At 48.6% G+C, this 21,520-nt stretch overlaps 1 protein-coding gene and 1 non-coding gene across 3 annotated transcripts in view; one reads left to right on the top strand and one right to left on the bottom strand.

Moving 5' to 3' along the window:
• Positions 1-21,520, top strand: part of CDCP1 (CUB domain containing protein 1) — a 46,275-nt gene that overhangs the window by 5,351 nt on the left and 19,404 nt on the right. Inside the window, exons 1-2 of one of the 2 annotated variants that reach the window (XM_066244880.1) lie at positions 18,368-18,524; positions 19,237-19,443. In XM_066244880.1, the coding sequence (XP_066100977.1) occupies positions 19,350-19,443 (94 nt within the window). In that variant the 5' untranslated portion in view covers positions 18,368-18,524; positions 19,237-19,349. Of the gene's footprint in view, positions 1-18,367; positions 18,525-19,236; positions 19,444-21,520 lie in introns of those variants that run through there. The other variant, XM_066244879.1, reaches the window with a different exon arrangement.
• Positions 10,322-10,426, bottom strand: LOC136314812 (U6 spliceosomal RNA). Its single transcript, XR_010727393.1, has one exon. It is a non-coding gene; the product is annotated as a U6 spliceosomal RNA (small nuclear RNA).

The following is a 21,520-nucleotide window of genomic DNA, read 5'->3' on the forward strand; positions in this document are numbered from 1 at the left end:
TTCCACTTAATTGTTCCATTTAGTTGTGGACTGGTACATGATGCCCTGATTAGAGATTGACTTATGACCTTGGTGCATTGGGACAATGCTTTGTCCACTGTGCCACCCGCTAGAGCCAATACCTCCTTTCTTTATACCAACAGTAGTATAAATATACTATATATTATGTGCCCCTTCTGTTTGTTTGTTTTTTCATTTAGCAATCCATCTTGGTGCTCATTCCATATGAGAACATATGGAGCTGCCACATTCTTTTTGATAGCTGCGTAATAGTCTTTCTTGTGGGAATACCAAGTCCTATTTAAGCAGCTCCTTACTGATGGGTTGTTTGCAGTCCATTGTTACCATAAACAGAGCCTCAGTGACCATCCTTGCCATTGACTTTGTTGGGCATATGGACGAGTTTTAGTGTAAATGAAATTCTTGGAAGAGGAATTATCAGGTCAAAGGGTTCATACAGAAAGTTCCAAAGACTAAATGGAGGACAGTGAGTAACGGGTGAAGCACCTTGCCCAGGGGCACAGCTAGTGCGTGCTGGTGCTGTCTGTGAGTCTGGGCAGCCTCGACTCCGAGTGCCGGCTCTTAACCACCCCACTCTGTGGTTTGCTGCTTCCTGTATTCTTTCTTGTTGAAACTAACCATAGGTGAGGGAAACATTTTGAATTTCCTTTCAAATGTTTACTTTTGGTTAAGTGATCAGAATGCCATGAGCGCTGTATCAAGAAGACTGAAGACAGGCGTGGGCTTTGGTAGCTTCTCATGTTTACATTGATGAGTAATTAGTTCTTACTGACTTTTTACATTGATGAGTCTAATGGTTAGGGCGTAACACACTTTAAGCTGCTGTAACACACTAACCCAAATGTGTGTGATGACTCAAACACAATAGATGTTTACATCTTACAGTAGATCGCAAACGGGGGATCTCCTCCAAGCAGGGATCTGGGCTCCTCCACTTTCTGGCTTCACCATCTTCGACATGTGGTTTCCATGGCCACCCACATCCCATTCGTTCCGTGTTCATGTCTGCCTCACCCCAGGACCCGAGGTCTTCGCTGCACAGAACGTGCCTGTGTTCTGTAGGGACTCTGCTGGCCCCTGGCATGCAGTAGGGAGTGGCCAAGTAGACAGACCCAAAAGCGAAGACGACAGCCCAACTTAAACACCACAGAGCCTTTGGATGTGGAAAGTTGATGAAACCTGGCCTTGTGTGATATCACACAACACTTGGAGCCATGAAGAAGCTTCTGCAACACTTGACAATTGTGTGGTCCAGCTGGGGCTGGGCTGTGATGCTGTATGTCCAGGCACGTGCCGGGTTCATCCAAACAGATCCCTTGTCTTCTGTTACTGATCTGGTGGCAGGGACTTCATGGTATTTCAGACAAGGATGTTTGGCTAAAGCCATGTATAATCTGAGAACAACTCAGAAACATTTGGTGAGGGGTCCTCACCTCCACCCCCACCTCCGCTGATAAGTCCCATGGAGTTGCGCCTTGAAGCATCTGTGAGGCACCGACCCAGCGCCTCTCAGTCCCTGCTGGCTTCTGGATTCTTGCTCACCGCTGCAGTTCTTCGTTCCTCAAACCACGTATCCCAGCAGGCTCAGACTCCTGGCTAGAAACCGGTGGTGGAAGAGGGGCAGAGATCTCCCTGGGATGACAGTTACCTTCTAGCTCTACAAATGAGGCTCTTCAAAACCTCATTCTGACAAGCTTTTGAGTTGGACGAAGCTTGGTTCAAATCCTGGCTTCACCACTTATTCACTCGTCACATGGGCAAGTTACTTAGCCTTCCTAAGAATCAGTGTCCTTAGTTACCAAATTAGGACGGCAGCACCTGTTAGTGGCATGGAGGTCCGAGTGAAATAAGGTCTGTAACTCACTCAACATGGCGTCTGGCCTGGGACAGAGCCCTTGGCTAACAAGGGTTGTTACTACTTTGATGATTTGCGTGCAGCCCAAGAAGAACACTGAGATTTTCAACAGCGGACAACCTGGACCGACCTGCCAGGCCAGAGTCTGTGTGACCAGCTGGCCTTGAGAGCCAGTCAGCTTGTTCTTAGGTTTCTTCTGCTACGCGTGGAGCTTCAGTTACTATCCCAAAGCAGTCGATTTGGGGCATGGATGAAGACATCTGGGGGGGGAGTTTCTAGAAGTAAAGCTGCTAGATTAATAACTGCAAGAAATTTTCTCAGTTATTACAGGCGTCCCCAAACTGCGGCCCCCTGAGGCCATTTATCCAGCCCCCATTGCACTTCTGGAAGGGGGCACCTCTTTCATTGGTGGTCAGTGAGAGGACCACTGTATTTGGCAGCCCTCCAATGGTCTGAGGGACAGTGAACTGGCCCCCTGTGTAAAAAGTTTGGAGACCCCTGGTAGAATAAGCTTTTTAAAATTGTTTGCAAGCCTAACCAGGCGGTGGCGCAGTGGATAGAGTGTCGGGCTGGGATGCGGAAGGACCCAGGTTCCAGATCTTGAGGTCGCCAGCTTGAGCGCGGGCTCATCTAGCTTGAGCAAAAAGCTCACCAGCTTGGACCCAAGGTCGCTGGCTCAAGCAAGGGGTTACTCGGTCTGCTGAAGGCCCGCGGTCAGGGCACATGTGAGAAAGCAATTAATGAACAACTAAGGTGTCGCAAAGCGCAACGAAAAACTAATGATTGATGCTTCTCATTTCTTCATTCCTGTCTGTCCCTGTCTATCCCTCTCTCTGACTCTCTCTCTGTCTCTGTTAAAAAAAAATTGTTTGCCAGTCTACCTTATGCACCTGAAACTAATATAATGTTGTATGTCGGCTGTTAGTGAAAAACAGAAGTTGTTTGTGAATGAGCTACACACACACACACACTTCCTGCTATCAAGAAACTGACCAGACCAGTTTTATATAACTTGCATGCATGTCCAATTCTGTGTAGGAAATAATTTAAAGATGCCCCAGTGGGCTTCTGAGAAGGATCACAGCTCTGCTGTGAGCAGAGGTCATAAACCAACACAGGGCTGCCAAGTGCCAGGCTGGGGAGCCGGGGCCGGGTCTTCCGTGGAGCCTGGCAGGGACCGGCCTTTAATCCCCCGCTGACTAAAGGTGGAGAAAGATGGCCAAACTGGCCTGGAAGCTGCTGACTGTCTGATCAGGCACTTCAGCCTTGGGCTAAATCTGTCAGGAGAGAGTTCTCAACAAGTCAGAACACGGAAGACATTTTTCAAATGGTAAACAGTGCTGGGGTCATCCTGCAGAAGCCCGCCACAAGCCAGTGAGCCCTGGAAATAACACCTTCCAGCCCCCGTGGTTGGTCGCTGCCATTGGGAAGGCAACCTGAGCTCCAGCCAGGAACCCTGGGCATGGGAGGGTGTGTCTCACTGGCACTTTGAAACTCCAGATAAGCATCTTTTGCTCCTTGCCCTCCCTGGCGGCCTGGCGTGTGTGTGTGTGTGTGTGTGTGTGTGTGTGTGTGTGTGTGTGTGTGTGTGTGAACAACCTGAACATTGTTAGAAGCCTGGGTCAATCCACCCTGTGGTACGTGGGATAATACGTGGCCATTTGGAAGAATGAGGTAGCATCTTGGTGCTCTGGGATGGTTGATTTTATTAACATAACACCTAGAACCACCCTCTGATGTAACAGATTCCATAATGGCCCTCCTCATTGACATGACACCTCCTGGGGGCTGTCCTGGTCCCACGAGATGAGGAAAGCTTGTGTCTGTGTGCCCCAAAGATTTCCTGGAGTATCCAGCCTTTCTTTTTTTTTATTTTTTATTTTTTATTTTATTTCTCTGAAGCTGGAAATGGAGAGAGACAGTCAGACAGACTCCCGCATGCGCCCGACCGGGATCCACCCGGCACGCCCACCAGGGGGCGACGCTCTGCCCCTCTGGGGCGTCACTCTGTCATGACCAGAGCCACTCTAGTGCCTGGGGCAGAGGCCAAGGAGCCATCCTCAGCGCCTGGGCCATCTTTGCTCCAATGGAGCCTCGGCTGCGGGAGGGGAAGAGAGAGACAGAGAGGAAGGAGAGGGGGAAGGGTGGAGAAGCAGATGGGCGCTTCTCCTGTGTGCCCTGGCCGGGAATTGAACCCAGGACTTTTGCACGCCAGGCCGACGCTCTACCACTGCCAGCCTTTCTTTGCTGAACTGTTTTTCCCGGGTTGCCTCGGTGGACAGAGGAATCACTTTATTGACCTGACCTGAGGTCATTGAGAGAACTTCATTCAAAGACTTATTATTCTCCATGTCACATTGTGTGGGTTGAGACCTCTCCCTCCCTTTAAGATTGCTGGAAACAACAATAATAACAAAAGATACTAATCCCTAGTCCGTGAAACAGGAGGTGTACCAGAAGGATAGATTAACTGTTGGCTGCCCTGGCTCCTGGGATGGTGACACACCCACACTCCCCAATCATGTCCCCCTAAGTCAGGGGTAGTCAACCTTTTTATACCTACCGCCCACTTTTGTATCTCTGTTAGTAGTAAAATTTTCTAACCACCCACTGGTTCCACAGTAATGGTGATTTATAAAGTAGGGAAGTAACTTTACTTTATAAAATTTATAAAGCAGAGTTACAGCAAGTTAAAGCATATAATAATAATTACTTACCAAGTACTTTATGTCGGATTTTCGCTAAATAAATAAATCTTTATAAAACAACTTACTATAGTTAAATCTATCTTTTTATTTATACTTTGGTTGCTCCGCTACCACCCACCATGAAAGCTGGAATGCCCACTAGTGGGCGGTAGGGACCAGGTTCACTACCACTGCCCTAAGTGATCAAGAGGTTGGGTCTTCGCAGTGAAGAAACAAGTAGACTTAAGCACCAGCTCCCCAAAAACCAGTTTCACCCCCTTCTCTGCAGCCACTTTGTGAAGGCTGTGATCCCGGGGTGTCTGTACCCAGGCAAAGGGCAGCATGGGTATTCAGAGTGGGTGTTAGGAAGAGGAAACAGCACACTTCTCTGTGTTGGAGGTGTCAAATGCTACTCGCTGATACGAGTCTCCTCCACATCTGGCCCTCCGTAGCCAGGGCTGGGGTGAATACTTGGGCCCAGGCTGCCCAGCAGCCTGTGACCTTGAGGTTGGACATCTCGGAATAGCAGCAGATGTGTGGGCTTTGGAGTCAGGCAGTCCTGGGTCTGAATCTCAGCTGTGAATTTGAACAATTCACCTGAAGAAAATTAACATATAGAAAGTACTCAGCATGTGGCAGATGCTGAACAAATGGATGCTGGTCAGTTATTGCCACCGCTCCTACTAGATGTCTCCTCCCTCCAACCTTGAACCTGGACCAGCCCCTCTGTGGCCTAACACTTCTGCATTCTTTGGGTTTTGAGGCGAGGCTTCCACTGGGTCTCTCCCTGATCTCTGGCCCTCGTCTGAGCTGCCCACAGGTCTAGGTGAGGTGGCCAGCCGTGAGCTCTCTCAGCCAAGAGTCCTCTTCTCCCTAACCTACTCACCCAGCTCCCTCCCTGTCACATTCTAGTATCCGACACTAACGTTTTATAGTAAATACAATGTTAGAACTCCTCGTGCATGTTTACTGCCATAAAAGCCACCCACTTGGCACAACCCGCCCGTAACGGTAACTCAGCTCAGAGGGGCGGCGGGGGCGCCAGGCAGGACCTCAGACTTGTCCAAACACCTTTCCCCGCGTGGCTTCGCAGGTCCTGACTGGTTCCCCATCTGGTTACAAGTTCTGGAGGACTTTCCTATTGCTGCGTCCCAAGTTGTTACCGAGTTAGTGACTTACAACACCCATTAATTAGCTCACGGTTCTGTAGGTCAAAAGTCCAGCGACGGCACCAGTGGGTTCTCTGCTCAGTCTCCCAAGGCTCAAACCAACATGCCGGCCAGGCTGCCTTCTTATCTAGAGCTTGGAGTCCCCCCGCCTGAGCTCACACGGTTGTAGCAGAACTCGGTTCCGTGCGGTTGGAAGTCCGAGGCCCTCCGTTCCTTGCTGGCTGACAGTAAGGGTTGCTCTTGGCAATTGGAGGGCCCTCGTGTTCCTTGCCCCGTGGCCCTTTCCGTCTTCAGAATCAGCTGCAGCGAATCCTCCTCATGTCGAACCCCTTTCGCACGTTTTGAATCTCTTCAGGCAAAGCCCAGTCTCTCCTTTAAGGACTCAACTGATCCAGCCCATCAGGATAAAGGCAGCAGGGCCACACAAGTGGTATCCATCATAGTCACAGTCCCTCCCACACTCCAGGGGATGGCAGTCCATAAGATGTGGGTCACTGGGGCCACCTACCTACCTACCACAGGGTTCAGAGGCTCGGCGACTCTGTCCCATCAGTGGGGATGATAATGGTGGTGGCCCGTCCTCTGTGCGTTACACACATGGTCTAGTGTCAATACCTGCAGAAGCCCCACACAGCTCATGTATTTGGCCAGATGTTACAGAGGAGGCACCTGTGGTCTAGATAAGGTGGCGTGCCCAGGGTGGCCCAGCGAAGGACTGAAGCTACGTGCTCATGAAGCAGGGAGTGTCACTCACCTCGGGCTGAGTGACGGGGATCGATACTCAAGGGGTCCCAGAACAGGTCTCTGTCTCAGTAGAACCTTCTCTCCTGTCCTCCGCCCCCCCCCCTCCCATGAGTGGACTGTCTAAGCTGCTGCTGAACTCAAATCCAAGGCGGATGTTTTAATGATGAACATTTTCCTGCCACCTCCTGACCTTGGACTCTCTCACATTATCCTTTGAGAGATGATGAATAATTAGGAAGGGACTGGCTGGTGGAAGCTTCTGGAAGAGCTCGTTTTAAACTGAACTTATATTTAGTTTAGCCAGCTCATGGCTTATGTTCAGACAAGTAAGAAAGTTTTCTTCTACATTGTTCTTGATCACCAAAGAATGCGGTCCTGTCAGAACGTCCCTCTGTAGCTGAGCTCGCCTGTCCCCAAGCCAAACCCATTGTTCAGCCTGTGGCCAAGGACGGAAAGTAAAGGTCTCTGGGTGCTAACAGCCAGCGGGCTGCGACACTTGGACCACAGCGTCACTTTTCGGAGACATGCTCCTTATTATTTTTCACCGCCTTTTGCCATCTTTTTTGAGTTTTCTAGTTATTGACATCAGTTTTGGTTTAAGGAGAACGTCTTCCCTCTTCTTGCCAAGCGATTATTATATTGTGAATTGGAGAGGGTGTAGTTTAGCTTAATGTTTGGCTGTTATGTAAATCAACAAGTAGCAATTAATTCTCAAGTTTAAGAGCGAAGCACACCTACATTATGCTACATGAAATAAGCCAGACACAAAAGGACAAATACAGAATGATTCCACTTATACGAGGCTCCTAGAGTAATCCGGTTCACGGGGGCGGAAAGGGGAACAGTGGTGGCCAGGGGCTGGGGGGGCTGGGCTGGGGGGCGGGCAGTTAGTCGTGGGGACAGCTTCGATTTGGGAAGTGGACAAAGTTCTGGAGATGAATGGTGGTGACGGCCGCACAGCATTGTGAATGTGCTCAACGGACCGCACGTAAATGGTTACCATGGCAAAGGTGACATATGTATACTTTATCACAATTAAAAAATAAAACGAAAAAGTTTGTAGGGCTTATTCAGGAGTCATAGAAAGATGAGTTCTCCTCCTCTATTAATTTATGTTTTTACCCTCCCTTCTTCGCCTCGTTGTACACAAACATGAAGCACACCTTACGGTTCCAGGGCTTGCTTTGTAAATGTGCTAATGTGTCTGGCTCTAACCCTGTTCTTAGAGGCAGTCTTGACACAGCCAGCCCCTTGGACATGAGCTCCTGCCCCAGCATCGGGGTTCAGACCACGGGTAAGGTCCATGTACTTAATCAGGAGCCAACAGGCTTTTTCCTCCGTCTTCAGAGCTGAGCAAACAACGGTTTGTTGTAGCAAGAACCACAAGACTCTGCCAGAGCCTCATTCTGAAGGGCAAAGACTTCGAATGGTTTGTCAGGAGACGCCATGCCCAGCACTGCGCAGGCGCAGAGACCCACTCGGTGGGTTTGGCGCCTACCCGGAGGGACTTTCTCATCAGAGAAAGTTTCAAATAGTTAGCAATAATTTTTCTGAGTTTTAAAATTTGTTTCGGCTTGACCTGTGGTGGTACAGTGGATCAAGTGTCGACCTGGAACGCTGAGGTCGCCAGTTCAAAACCCTGGGCTTACTCAGTCAAGGCACATATGGGAGTACACCTTGATAAATTTTACATATGTTAAGACATATATATGTGCATCTATATACACAAGTATATTTGTGTGTATCATTCTAGTGCCCCAGAAGTCTTCCTCTTACCCCTCCCTAGTGAATACCTGGCCCCAGAGGTTCACTCATACCAGCGTAGATTGGTTGTATCTTGAACTTGATATAAATGGAATTATACAACAGGTAATCTTTTCTTATTTAACTATCTCCCTGCTTTTTATCAGAAGTCCTTGAGCAACTATTTAATCTCTGATGTCAAGGTGAGACCATTAAACCCCAGCACTCTAGAGAACACTAAAGAAATTAGAAATGCAGTAACTGCTAACCGTTAGCAGGTGGGAAAGGAGAAACACGGCCCACCGTTCTGCGCATGTCCCCAGGCGGACAGACAGGCGGGTTTCCTCATCTGCCCTTCATTCTTCCCCGTCGGTCCCTGTGATCGTCAGTGACTTCAAGGTCTGACAAAATGAATCTTTTTAACATTTCAGTAAATGGTCATGTGATTTAAATTAGCCCTGTGGCATTTTAGCGTATATCATCGTAAATTATTTACAGTGGCCAAAAACTGATTTACATTTGTTTAACTCTGCAATGCCCACCTTTCCGGTCTGCCATCACACAGCTTTCATTACCTCTGTGGCCCTCTTTGAAACCATCCCTCCAACCAGCGCCGTTCGATTCAATGTGGGGTTAAAGTCCGTGTCTTGGGTTGGCCACAGTCCCAGAGGGATTTAGACATACCGTATGTTAACACATTATACAAGCAGATGTGTCCATTTGCTGCAGACTGTGGTCCAGCCTCGTTGTGGGTCTCTAACATGACGTGTGTCTGTGATTACAGGAGGGAAGAGACAACAGGAGGGTTTGGGTGGTTCTCAGCAAACCCTTCACCGCTTCAGGAAAATAATTCACAGCACAAACCCTGCAGACAGTTGATTACCAATGTGCCCTGTGAGGGATTGTTCTGTTACTTCTGTTACATTTGAAAGTAAAGAACTTGCATCACTGCATATAAATTTCATTTCTAAATAGTTTGGGGATTAAGAGTAGGGAGTGACTGGGTGGACGTAACAGTCCCCTGTTCTAACAAGTCAGACTGACTAGGAGTTTCTTTTATTTAACATTGCTCTTTGAACTTTGTGTTACTTATTGTCCTCTGTGATTGCTCTAAGAGCTATGGAGGTAATAGAATGTTTTAAAAAAAACTCTGGGTCTACCCAACTAAAGGAGGAGGAAATTCGGTAGATGGGAATTTGAGGAACTTTCCAAAACTTAGGTCAGATTTCTCCCGAGTCTCATGGACGGTGGTCGGGAGAAGCGCGCCCCACGGGCCGGGGTTTCTGCAGGATGCTTTTCTGCCAGGACCTGGCGCTAACCCATTCCGCCCAGTGCTTTGTTCCTGAATCGCGGCTACTTTTCTTTTGTCACCAACTCAACCACCTGCCTCCCGTGGCCACACCTCCCTCCCTCCCCAGCAAACGTGCCAGTTTCTCTTTCTCGCTGCCAAAAATCTACACAAAAGAAGAACCACACTCCAAACATTTCAAGTTATTTTGAAATGGTTTGTATCGATGCAGTGAGCCTGGTTAACCATTCCAGACAAACATCTGTCCCTTTCAATATCCTGCAGATCTCCCCCGAGAGCCAGCCGCTCGGAAACGTTTCATTCCGTCTTGATTAACGTTGTTGGTGAGAACAAATCATTCCCTATCAAAAAAATTCCTGGCAGTGTGTGGAGTTTCTTGGGCAGGACCAGCTCTGCTGAATAGTCATTTATCAGGTGCTGGGCTCCCGGATCAGACTGTTTGGGGACAAAGCCTGGCCCTGCCTCTCAGTCATCAGTTAGGCCTAGACAAGTTACTTAGCCTCTGTGAGCCTCGGTGTCTTCATCTGTGAAAATCGGGATTCATATGAAGTATTAATGTCAATACCTATGGGGTTGTGGGGATTTATAAGTATTTATCAAATGCCTGCTCATAAGAAGCACTCGTTGACTGTTCATTAGAGTCGCTATGTAGGCAGGCCTGGTGTCTAGATTTCAAAGGCTCCTCACCCAAGAGAGAGCCATGAGTTCTCCCCCCCCCCCATCAACAAATATTTATTGAGTGATTACTATGTGACAAAAAGTAGTTGCAATGGAATAAAAAGTAATGGAGTGAAAAAATATGGAATGCTTCACGAATTTGTGTGTCATCCTTGCACGAGAGCCACGCTAATCTTCTTTGTATCGTTTCAATGTTAGTGTATGCACAGGACCCATGAGTCCTTTTTTTTTTTTTTTTTTTTACAGGGACAGAGAGAGGGATAGATAGGGACAGACAGACAGGAACAGAGAGAGATGAGAAGTATCAATCATCAGTTTTTTGTTGCGACACCTTTGTTCATTGATTGTTTTCTCATATGTGCCTTGACCACAGGCCTTCAGCAGACCGAGTAACCCCTTGCTCGAGCCAGAGACCTTGGGTCCAAGCTGGTGAGCTTTTGCTCAAACCAGATGAGCCCACGCTCAAGCTGGCGACCTCGGGATCTCGAACCTGGGTCCTCCGCATCCCAGTCCGACGCTCTATCCACTGTGCCACCACCTGGTCAGGCAGGACCCATGAGTTCTTAAAGCAGCAACCTGAGTTGTGGTTCTCTTTTATTTGGATGCAGGAAATGAAATATTTCCAGGTAGGCAGGTGTGCACTTCCATTTACCAATCTGGGAGTAGACCTGTGGATTTAGGGTGGCTAAACCAGCCGTCCCTCCCCTGCCTGCAGGCCTTGCTGTCCCGGGTTCACTGGATCGCTGAGACTCTGAGTTTGATGGTGTTAACAGCATCCCCTTCCCACAGCAGGTGCCCAAGCCCCGGTGTCAGCCAACCACTCCACGCACTTCTTCCCCTCCTGCTGGTTGATTTGACCAGCTTGACAGTTTCTAGGAAGGCAGCTCAGTGTAGTTCCCTGGGGAGTGGAGAGGACAGGGGTGCTGAGGTTGAAGAATATCCCAGCTGCCTCCTGAGCTCAGCAAATGGGAAGTGAAGTCACTCCGGAGAGCCTCAAAGAGGTGCTGAAGTCACATGAGTCGATACATCTAGTAGGGCCTTACAATGTAGCTGGGGAGGCGTGGGAAGTGTAAGGAGGCACCCAAACTTGCGCTACCCTGGCAGTGAGTGCCTCCTCAAAGTGTGCCCCAGGTGCCTCCTCAAAGTGTGCCCCTCGGTGCCTCCTCAAAGTGTGCCCCTTGGCACCTCCTCAAAGTGTGCCCCAGGTGCCTCCTCAAAGTGTGCCCCAGGTGCCTCCTCAAAGTGTGCTCCAGGTGCCTCCTCAAAGTGTGCCCCTCGGTGCCTCCTCAAAGTGTGCTCCAGGTGCCTCCTCAAAGTGTGCCCCTCGGTGCCTCCTCAAAGTGTGCCCCTCGGCACCTCACCGGCCTCACTGTCTTCCCGCCCTGCCAGCCAGGACTCCGGGCTCCGGACCGAGAGCCACGCTGCCGCCACACTCGCCCGCTTCACGCCCCGGAGTGGTGCCCGTCGCCAGCAGTGGTAGTGGTAATATGCTATCATTCACAGTATCAACAACAGTAACAGCTGACATTGATTGGTTCCTGCCGCTGTTCTAAGCACTTCATGGGTATTATTAACTACTATAGTCCTTACAACAGTTCCATTATTATTCCCATTTGCAGCTGAGGAAGTTTGGGCACAGAGAAGCTAAGGAATTTGCCCAAGGGGACACAGCTGGTATGTGGTAGAGCCGGGTAGCGTCCCCAAGGCAGTCATGTTCTAGAATCCAAGCTCTTAACCACTACACAGAGCTGCCAAGATATGCTGGTCCCACTGGGTGAAGTCCAACAACCACGTCCCTCCACAGCCTGGCCCCAGCCTCAGCCTCCGAGGAAGCCGTGTTCTTCATACCCCTGTGTCTTTTTGCATCTGGGGTTCCCTCCACGTGTCCTTCCTGCAGGCCGTCTCACAAACTCCTATTCATTTTCCAAGAACCATCTTAAGTCATGCCTCCTCTATGAAGCCTTCCTTGACCAACCCCCCCCCCCAGAGTGTTAATAGGACCCTCAGTGTCTTCAGAGAACCTTGACTTAACTTGCTGCCCTCAAGTTGCTCTCTACCGGGGTCTGGTGGGACAGACAGACAGGCAAGTGAACATTCCACTGATATTAATTCCAAGGTTGCTCCTGCAAGGGATCAAGGCAGGAGAAATCATGTAAACGGCGTGAATAGCCACGCCAGGTGGGTGTGCAGTGGAAGGGTGAATCACCGTCCCTTGTGCTGGTGTCACTTCCCTGGGCTCCCACAGTCTGACGATCCCTTGCTCACAGGGAACACCCACAGTCTACTTTATCTGGTGCTCAATCGGAGAAGCAGGGGTCTGCTCCACAGAGGAGTAAACCCAGCCACAGCTGGTGACCTTATTGAGTGGGAGAGGGAGGCTGGTCTTCAATGTGGCATCTTCCTAAGAGAACAGGGCTGTGTGTTGGCCAAAGTGATTTTCCCTTACGGGCTTTCTTTGGAACCTGACTCCCATGCAGGCTGTGACGAATCAGCCAGGCTGATTCATGATTATGCAGCTTGGCACCTGCATCTGTCTCCCTCAACATTCTGGGCACTCCTCCAGGGCACCGTTCGTCTTAATATATTAATATCTGCCGGCCTGTGCCCGCTCCCTGGCTGACAGCTGCTTGCTTCACCTCCGTTGGACAGAGAGTGAGACCCAAGCCTCCCAGGAAACCATGCCCAGATGTGAAGCAGCTGGTGCAGCCCCATCTAAGAAATTTTACATCACATCTGTCGGTCTTTTAAACTGTATTTAACAAATCTGAGAGCACATAGCTTCCCCGGCATCCATCCGATGGAGTCCCCTTCCTTGCAGGGAAGTGTAATGGCAGGGAGAAATAATAGGGTGTGTGTATAAGAGCCTGTGATAGAGGGATTAATGAATGGTGATTAATGAATGGTGGTGAAGATGATTGGAAATCTACCCCCCCCCCCAGAAAAGCAGCTGGTGAGGCAGAAGCTGGCAAACGTGCCCTAATAAGGAGAGGCTGGGAGGCAGGGGAGTGAAGGAACCGTGTGACTCACGGCGGCACTGGTGCTGAGTGTTCTGAGGGCTCCCGGGAGGGCGAGTTGAACTCCCTTCCAGCCGCTGAGACCTCAGAGTCACACCAAAATGTGGGGCTCTGCCTGGGTTTCTGTGAACCCCGGTATAATAGATCTTCCGAAATGATATAGCAACGAGCTACCAAGTTCCTGGGGAAACCAAAGAAAGAGAGGTTGAAGGAGGAAACCGCCCATCTGTTTCGTTTCAATGTCAGGACACCCATCAGGCTCTCAGATGTACGGATGTGCGGCCAGGGGCGGAGGGGGTGGGGGGGACACTGAGGTTGATTCCACAGTGTTGGGGTTTTCAATTAATCGTGGTGAGGGGGGAAGAGGGAGGATGTGCAGGCAAAACGTCATTCCCAAACCCCAAGCATTTGTGATCACGTGAATTATGAGTTAGAAGTTATTTCGCTCGAGCAGTGGGGATTTCTCTCTCTCTCTCTGCTCCTTTTATTACCGTGAAGTGCATGCCTCTGGAGTGGTGCGTCTGGTCGGGGTTGAGTAAGCGGAGTCCGGATTTCAAGTCTGCACACGGTGAATCCTTATCTTCTCTCTCCTGCCCTCCCCCTCTAATATCATACAATGATGTACTTATCACTGAAGATGAGGGGGACAGTTGAAAGTGACAGTCCTGTGTCCGATGAGTCTTTGTCTGTGACCCTAGGAAACAGCCTGTACTATAACTCGTCTTCTCCTGCTACACTGGTGGGTAAGACTTGGCTTTGGTGCACATGTCCTTAGTTTAGTGGAAGCCAGCCGGGGGTGACGCCACCCAGGAGCTGGGGTCTGGGGGACTGAAGAGCGATACAGACTATGGCTGGGCGGAACAGCATGCAAAGACCCACGGTAAGGTGTGAAAAGCACACCCGGCCTGAGTCATTTCACCCAGACAAGGCTTGATCTTCTTTGTTTGCAAAATGAGTTTGGGGGAAAATCTGGGTTATAAGTAGCAGATTGCATTAGTGATTCACCAAGGAAGGATGGGCATATTCAATAATGAGAGCTGGGACCTTTGGCTTTCCATACAGAAGAGAAAGGTGGGTCCCTACCAAGTATTGCCGATACAGATTTCCAGGTCCCATGGTGGGCTTATTAGGACTTAGAACTTCCTTATTTTTTAAAAAAAATCGATTGCTTGATTTTTTTTTTTTTTTTTACAGAAAGATAAGAAGGGACAGGGGGAGAAAGGGAGAGAGACATTGTTCCGTTGTTCCACTTATTCATGCATTCATTGGTTGATTCTTGTGTGTGCCCTGACCATGCCTTGAACCTACAATCTTGGCTATCGAGTCGACACTCCAACCGACTAAGCTGCCCGGCCAGGGCCTGGAACTACTTCATTTTTTAAACCCTCCACACACCATTTAGAAACTCCTAGTCTAGAATATTAACTCCCTGGGTGCAGAGACTTTGGCTGTTTTTGTCATTAAATCATTTGCACCGAGTGTGGCCCCGGCCATGAAATATATTATGAACCCAGAAAATGTTTGTTGAATGAATACATGATTTCAAAGATTCTTTTAAAAAAAAATTACAAAAAAGATTATACGTTTTTTCTTTGGCTGTCATTAATAACAGAATAGATTGTTATACACCTGAAATTATCGGAGGGGGGGGACTGACCGCCTGAACGCAGGAGACAAGAGCTGAGTGGGGAGGTGGTAGTAAGACCGGCCTTGTTCTTCTCAAAACCTAATTTAAAGATATTTGAGGCCCTGGCCGGTTGGCTCAGCGGTAGAGCGTCGGCCTAGCGTGCAGAGGACCCGGGTTCGATTCCCGGCCAGGGCACACAGGAGAAGCGCCCATTTGCTTCTTCACCCTTCCGCCGTGCTTTCCTCTCTGTCTCTCTCTTCCCCTCCCGCAGCCAAGGCTCCATTGGAGCAAAGATGGCCCGGGCACTGGGGATGGCTCTGTGGCCTCTGCCTCAGGCACTAGAGTGGCTCTGGTCGTGACATGGCGAGGCCCAGGATGGGCAGAGCATCGCCCCATGGTGGGCGTGCCGGGTGGATCCCAGTCGGGCACATGCGGGAGTCTGTCTGACTGTCTCTCCCTGTTTCCAGCTTCAGAAAAATGGGGGGGGGGAAAAAGATATTTGAACATATTACAGACACCTTGACAGAAGGTAGGCCCACTCAGAAACATTATTAAGGCATATTTTAAAACTGTGAGTCTGATTATTCTTTTTTTCATTTATTAAGTGCCTACTTTGTGTAGAAACACAATCTTTCTAACATGAGTTTTCTTTCCCCTCTTTTGTGTTTATTAAGATATAACTTACATGTAATAAACTTCACCAATTTTAAGTATACAGTCTGGCGAATTGCGGTGTTTGTGTACGAGGTAGAACCACCCCCTGGTCAGGATACAGAATGCTGGTCTTCTCTGCGGCGCCCCTTTTACTCCACCCCCCACCCCCACCTCCAGTCTCACACAACAGTGGATCCGCTTACTGTCTAACACGGAATTAAACTACTAATAATCATACTTGTAGAGTTGGGAATTTTTAAATAATGCTTTGGCCAAAGGGTGTAAAAGCAGAGGAGGGAGAAAGGATGGCGAGAAAGACATTCATAGCTTCGCGAGCTGGGCTGCAGGCCTCAGGCTGGGTGCAGCTTCACTGGGCACTGACTTAGTCCCAGGAGACCCAGGGTCGGAGGCCACAGGAGCGTGTGCTGAGCCTTCAGGGGCTGGAGCTCCAAGAATCTTGCACAGGCCTGACGTGTGGTGGCGCAGTGGAAACCCCGGGTTTGCCCGGTCAAGGCACACATGGGAGTTGATGCTTCCTGCTGCTCCCCCCTTTTCTTTTTCTCTCTTTCCTCTAAAATGAATAAACAAAATCTTAAAAAAAAAAAAAAAAAAAAAAAAGAATCTGTACAAATAACATGGTGGCAAGACATGTTTACGATGACAAAAAAAGGACACAGTGTGGCACCCACAGCTCAGGTAAGACTCTGACGGCTGGGTTTCTGAACATGAACCCGGACTCATTTTTAATCTGCTGTCTTAACCTCTGGACCTTCCAATCTATCTCATAAGAAATAGCTACGCTGCCTAGAGATGAAGCAGTCGAGTAAATAAACTTCTGCCTCAAGGATGCCTTCTCTCTTTGAGGGTATTAATTCAGAAGCTCAGGGTTCCTGGCTCCCACCTAGATGGATAAGCCCCAACTGCAGTACAGGCAGTGGTGCGTCTACAAGAAACAAAATGCAGCAAAGACGGGTACCTGCAGATTCCAGTTTTCTGTTGGGGCTGTTGGGAGGCTTGTAACCCCCGCTTCCCCGTGGGGACCGGGCACTGTCTAGTCCTATTCCTTTCCTATAGGAAGGAGTTCACATTCCAATCATGGAAGGTGAGCACAATGGACAAATATTATGGTACTCTGAGCCAGAGACTAGAGCAAGGGTGGACATACAGGAGGGACAGGATGACTGGGTGGGGGGGGGGGGAAGAGCACTTTAGGTGGCTGGTCAGGGGACAATGACCTTTGAGCTGAGACTGAAATGACCAAAAAAGGGCCCAGTCTTGCTAGGGAAAGCATTTTAGGAATCAGGACCAACATGTGCAAAGGCCCTGAGGTAGGAAAAGGGTTGGTGTGTTTAAGAAGGAAGGCAAAGGTGGCCAACTGCAATGACCAAGGCAGAGAGGAGTGTAAGCGGAGATTGGAGAGATGAGACGTCTTCCTCCACAAATACAAACCCAAGCCATCTTGGAAACAAAGTCACAGGGCCGCTGTGCTGGTGCCTTGGCACTCAGAGATGTGTCACTGCTGGGCGATCGCTGGCGATGCTTACAGTTGCAAAGTCACTTCTTACTTACTTGGGTCCTGGCCATATAGACTCTGAGCTGGCAGGAATGGAGAGTTATTCTAGTCCAACCACCTCACTTTACAAATGGAGGAACAGAGGCCCAAAGAGGGGAAAGTTCTGACCTGATAAACTAGGGGAGGTACTTGCAGTTCATTATCAAAGTTGAGAGTTCAATTTCCACGCTCGCTGGAGCAGAGTGTGTATGGTGGTGGGGGGAGAGGGTACAAGAAGAGATTGACAAAATTCCAAACGTTTGATCACACCCACGTGTGGCTGTTGGGCTCTGGGGACACAGGGCACAGTGTGAGAGGAGACGTGCATTCAGCTCTGGTGCTGGCTCAGAGTCCTGGCAAAATGATAGCACATGGCTGGTCAGCACCTGGAAGGAACTCAAATGTCACTCAGCAGGTGCATGGATAAATTAACCATGGTCTAGCCAGGCAGTGGAATACTACTCAGCAATAAAAAGGAACAAGCTGCTGGCCCTTGTAGTCACATGGATGAATCTCACCAACATGCTGAGCAAAGAAGCCAGGTACAAAAGAGAATTTTTCGTCGGATTCTGCTCATATAGAGGTCCAAGTCAGGCAAAAGTAATTGATAGTTTTCTGGGGTCCGGAGAGAAGCTGGACTTCACGGGGGTGCCACGGGAACTTTTGGGAGTGATGAAAATATTTTTATGTCTTGATTGTGGTGGTGGTCTCCTGTACATGTATTTGTCAGAACTCTTAAAATAAGTGGGCGGATTTTTCTTAATGTATGTAAATTACATCTCAATAAAGTTGATTAAAAACATAAATTTTTAAAAGGAGGTGGAAAGCCCAGCTGGACAAGAAAGAGACGCTTTTGGCTGGGTTGCTGGTTATTAGCTAAACGCTTACTGAGCACCTTCCACGTGCAGGTGCTGTAGCTGACCCTCTGTGGCTCCAGAACACGGTAGGACAGGCATCACCTTCAGCCCTGTAGATCTCTGTGGGCCCCTGGGTTGCTTCCAGGGGACACACCTACAGACGATCATCCCTTCATGTATTCTCCCAGGCCTCCGGCCACCCAGAGCCCCGCAGTCAGGACCCACGTCAGGGAAGCGGTGGTGGCTGACTACCCAGGAGAAAAGTGGCTCTTCCCTTTTAGTCCGGGAAGACTTAAGATCGCTAACGCAAAGGAAATGGAAAAGACAGTGGGCTTGTCCAGGAGTCAGGGCCCTGTCCTGACCGGAGTGCACACCTCTAAGAACCAAACCCCCGCCTGACCAGGTGGTGGCACAGTGGATACAGCGTCGGACTGGGATGCGGAGGACCCAGGTTCGAGACCCCGAGGTCACCAGCTTGAGCGCGGGCTCATCTGGTCTGAGCAAAAGCCCACCAGCTTGAACCCAAGGTCGGTGACTCCAGCAAGGGGGTTACTCGGTCTGCTGAAGGCCCATGGTCAAGGCACATATGAGAAAGCAATCAACGAACAACTAAGGTATTGCAATGTGCAATGAAAAACTAATGATTGATGCTTCTCATTTCTCTCCATTCCTGTCTGTCCCTGTCTCTCCCTCTCTCTGACTCACTCTCTGTCTCTATTTAAAAAAAAAAAAAAAAAGAACCAACCCCATCTCACTGGCTTGGTCTCGTGCATCTGATCATTTGGCTGAACCCCAGCCCGAGGTGTTTGCCTGAGTTTGCTCTAACTTTCCAAGTTTGTGGACATAATATGTTTGCATCTAATTTCTGTCAAAGTTTCCCTACCCTCCACTACGGGGTGAAGGCCCTGTAGGTCTGTACGGCGCCTATGAGGCACCCAGGGCAGGAGATAGCAGCTGTTTGCAGATAAACATGCCCTTGTACAAACAGACAGTTCCTGGGTGTGGACTCTGGTCTGCAGTCACACTAGAACAAATGCGGCAGTTTCTCTGCCTGCTAGTTAATTGCTATTTAATACAGGCAGGGTATCTGAAAACAGACAGCCCGAGGCATCGAGGATGTGGTACAGTGTTTTTAATTTTTAGAAAAATCAATAGGCCGAACAGGAGACACGTGTCCATTCCCAGCCCACAACGGCCAGTTCTTCCCCGTTGGTGAGGACGGCACTATCATTTTACATCATCCCCCTTCTTAGGCCAGGGGGCAAGGAACAAAGGTGTCAAAGACCTCAGTTATCCTGCTCACTCCACTTTTCCTTCTTCCTTCAGATGCTCTTGAGATTGGTCTGCCCCCTGGAAGCGGCATTACCGTTCTGATAAAGCCTAGGACCCCGCCTCTGCCAGGAAAGCCCTGTTATATCTTTCCTAGAGCGCATACAACCATGTTGCTCATTAAATCCGGAGAAAGAAAGAGCTTTGCCTTCAGCTGCCAGAATCCAGAGGATCACTTTGTCATTGAGATCCAGAAGAACATTGGTAAGTCGGCCCGCGCGGGCTGTGGGCGGCCAGCCTCTGACGCTGGGGAGCTGGGATCTGTTTGGAAACCCCGCACTGTTTTCAGCTCTATAACTCTTACATAGGTTTGGTGGTTCAACCTCCAAACAGCCCTAGGAGAAGATCACAAAGGAAGTGACTCGCCTGAGTCAAGTGGCACAGCCACTAAATAAGCAGCAGGAATGGAACCCAGGTTCTCGGGCTCCAGAGTCTCGGCTTGTGACCACTGAGCCACACTGTCTCCGAACAGAGCTGTAGATCTTCAGGTCTGCGATGCTCAGTCTAATGTGCTATAAACACCTGGCTGGTGACTGGCAGGAGCCAAGGGATGGGAGGGGGTGACAAAAGAAATAGGAAGCTAAGGCGACAAGGGGAGAGAAATGGGTCCACAAAGCACAAAGGAAGAGACATCAGCTCTGGAGGCGGAGGGAGCTGGGTTTGGGCATCAAGCTTCAGAGCGGCTGATAGTGAGACCTGGCCATGGGACCCCGTATACGTTACTTAACTCCTTTGTGACCTAGTTTCCTTGTCTATAAGATAAGAGTCATTGTACCAGCCACGAGGGTTGTTACGAGGATGAAATCAAATAATGGACTGAGAGTATATGATATCCAAGAATTTAATAAGCTGTAGATATTATTATTATTATTATTCAGAACTTGAGATTGTGGTAGGAGATTGACATAAGAAATAATCATCCAGCAGAATAGAAACCAAGCGTATAATTTCCCCATCGTTTTAAGGCGGGCATGCCAACCTGGCACGAAGGGAGGCAGTAAAAACCGGGAGAGAACACTGTGTGATCTAACCAAAGCATGCTCAGGAAAGTGTCTGACCTTTAACTGAAAATAAATGAATCATGGAGGAAGAAAAAGGATAAATTCAACCTTAGGAAGAAGGAATTCTGAAAAAATAAGAAGAGGAATGAAAGCCTTTTAAAAAGCAGTTTTAAAACTGCATTTGAGTCACCTCAATAGATTGCATTTAAAAAAAAAGTTAAAAAAAAAAAACAAAACAAAAACAACCTACATTTGATACCTCAAAGCAAGACCCAGGTTGCACTAAATACCAATTACGTAGACAAATCTCAGGCTAGTCTCCTACAAAAGAAAAATACAAAGATGCAGCACTGAAAGTAATAATGTTGATGTAAGGACATAGACAAAGGACATAGACTCCTACAATGATACTCTTCTATCATTGTAAGAGTAATTGTACAACAATACGGTTCTCAATGTGAAAATCCGAATGAGGTGATTTTCAGGAAAAACTTGATGGGCCAGATTGATGCATAAAAAGGTAGGAAACCCGAATAAAATAAATATAACAATGAAAGCGATTCTGAAAATGCCCAAGATGGAGGAGAGCAGGGTTTGGGTAAGTTAGAGATGGTTTCATAGAGGAGCCTATAAAACTTTAAGGAGCAGATCATTTCTATGACATTTAAACCATTCCAGAGGAGGGTTGGCACAGGCTTTCACTGTGGAAGGCCGGATAAGAAACGCCCCAGGCATGGTGGGCCAGATGGTCTCTGTCACAACAAGTCAGCCATGCTATCTCCACGCAGAATCAACCATAGGTAATATAGGTGAACAAACAGGCAGTGAATGTTCCAGGGAAACTTTATTTACAGTAACAGGTGTTTGGCTGAACTGACCTCACGAGCTGTGGTTTGCCGACTCCCATTCTGAGTACAGAAAGAGAAGTTTCATAGCTCATTTTATGAGGCTCTCACAACCCTGGTGTCAAAAATCTGCCAAAGCATTGGAAAAGAAAACCACAGACCAGCCTGTTAGGACTATACATGCAAAAGAAAAAAAAATCCTAGCTAAATATAGTACATATATCAAGTCCGGGAATGCATGAAAGGAATAAAGCAGGGAGGGTGCGCTCAAAACTCTAAGGGCGGTTCACCATCAGCACATCGGTTACTGTAATGCTTTGCACCATTAGGTGAGAGGAAAAATGATGTGTGCTCAGCTTAACAGATTACATGTTTTTTAAAAAATATTTTACATATTTTTAATGCAACATTCTTAGTAAACCAGAAATAGAAGGG

Source organism: Saccopteryx bilineata, chromosome 10, assembly GCF_036850765.1.
Source record: "Saccopteryx bilineata isolate mSacBil1 chromosome 10, mSacBil1_pri_phased_curated, whole genome shotgun sequence".
Classification (NCBI taxonomy): Eukaryota; Metazoa; Chordata; class Mammalia; order Chiroptera; family Emballonuridae; genus Saccopteryx; species Saccopteryx bilineata.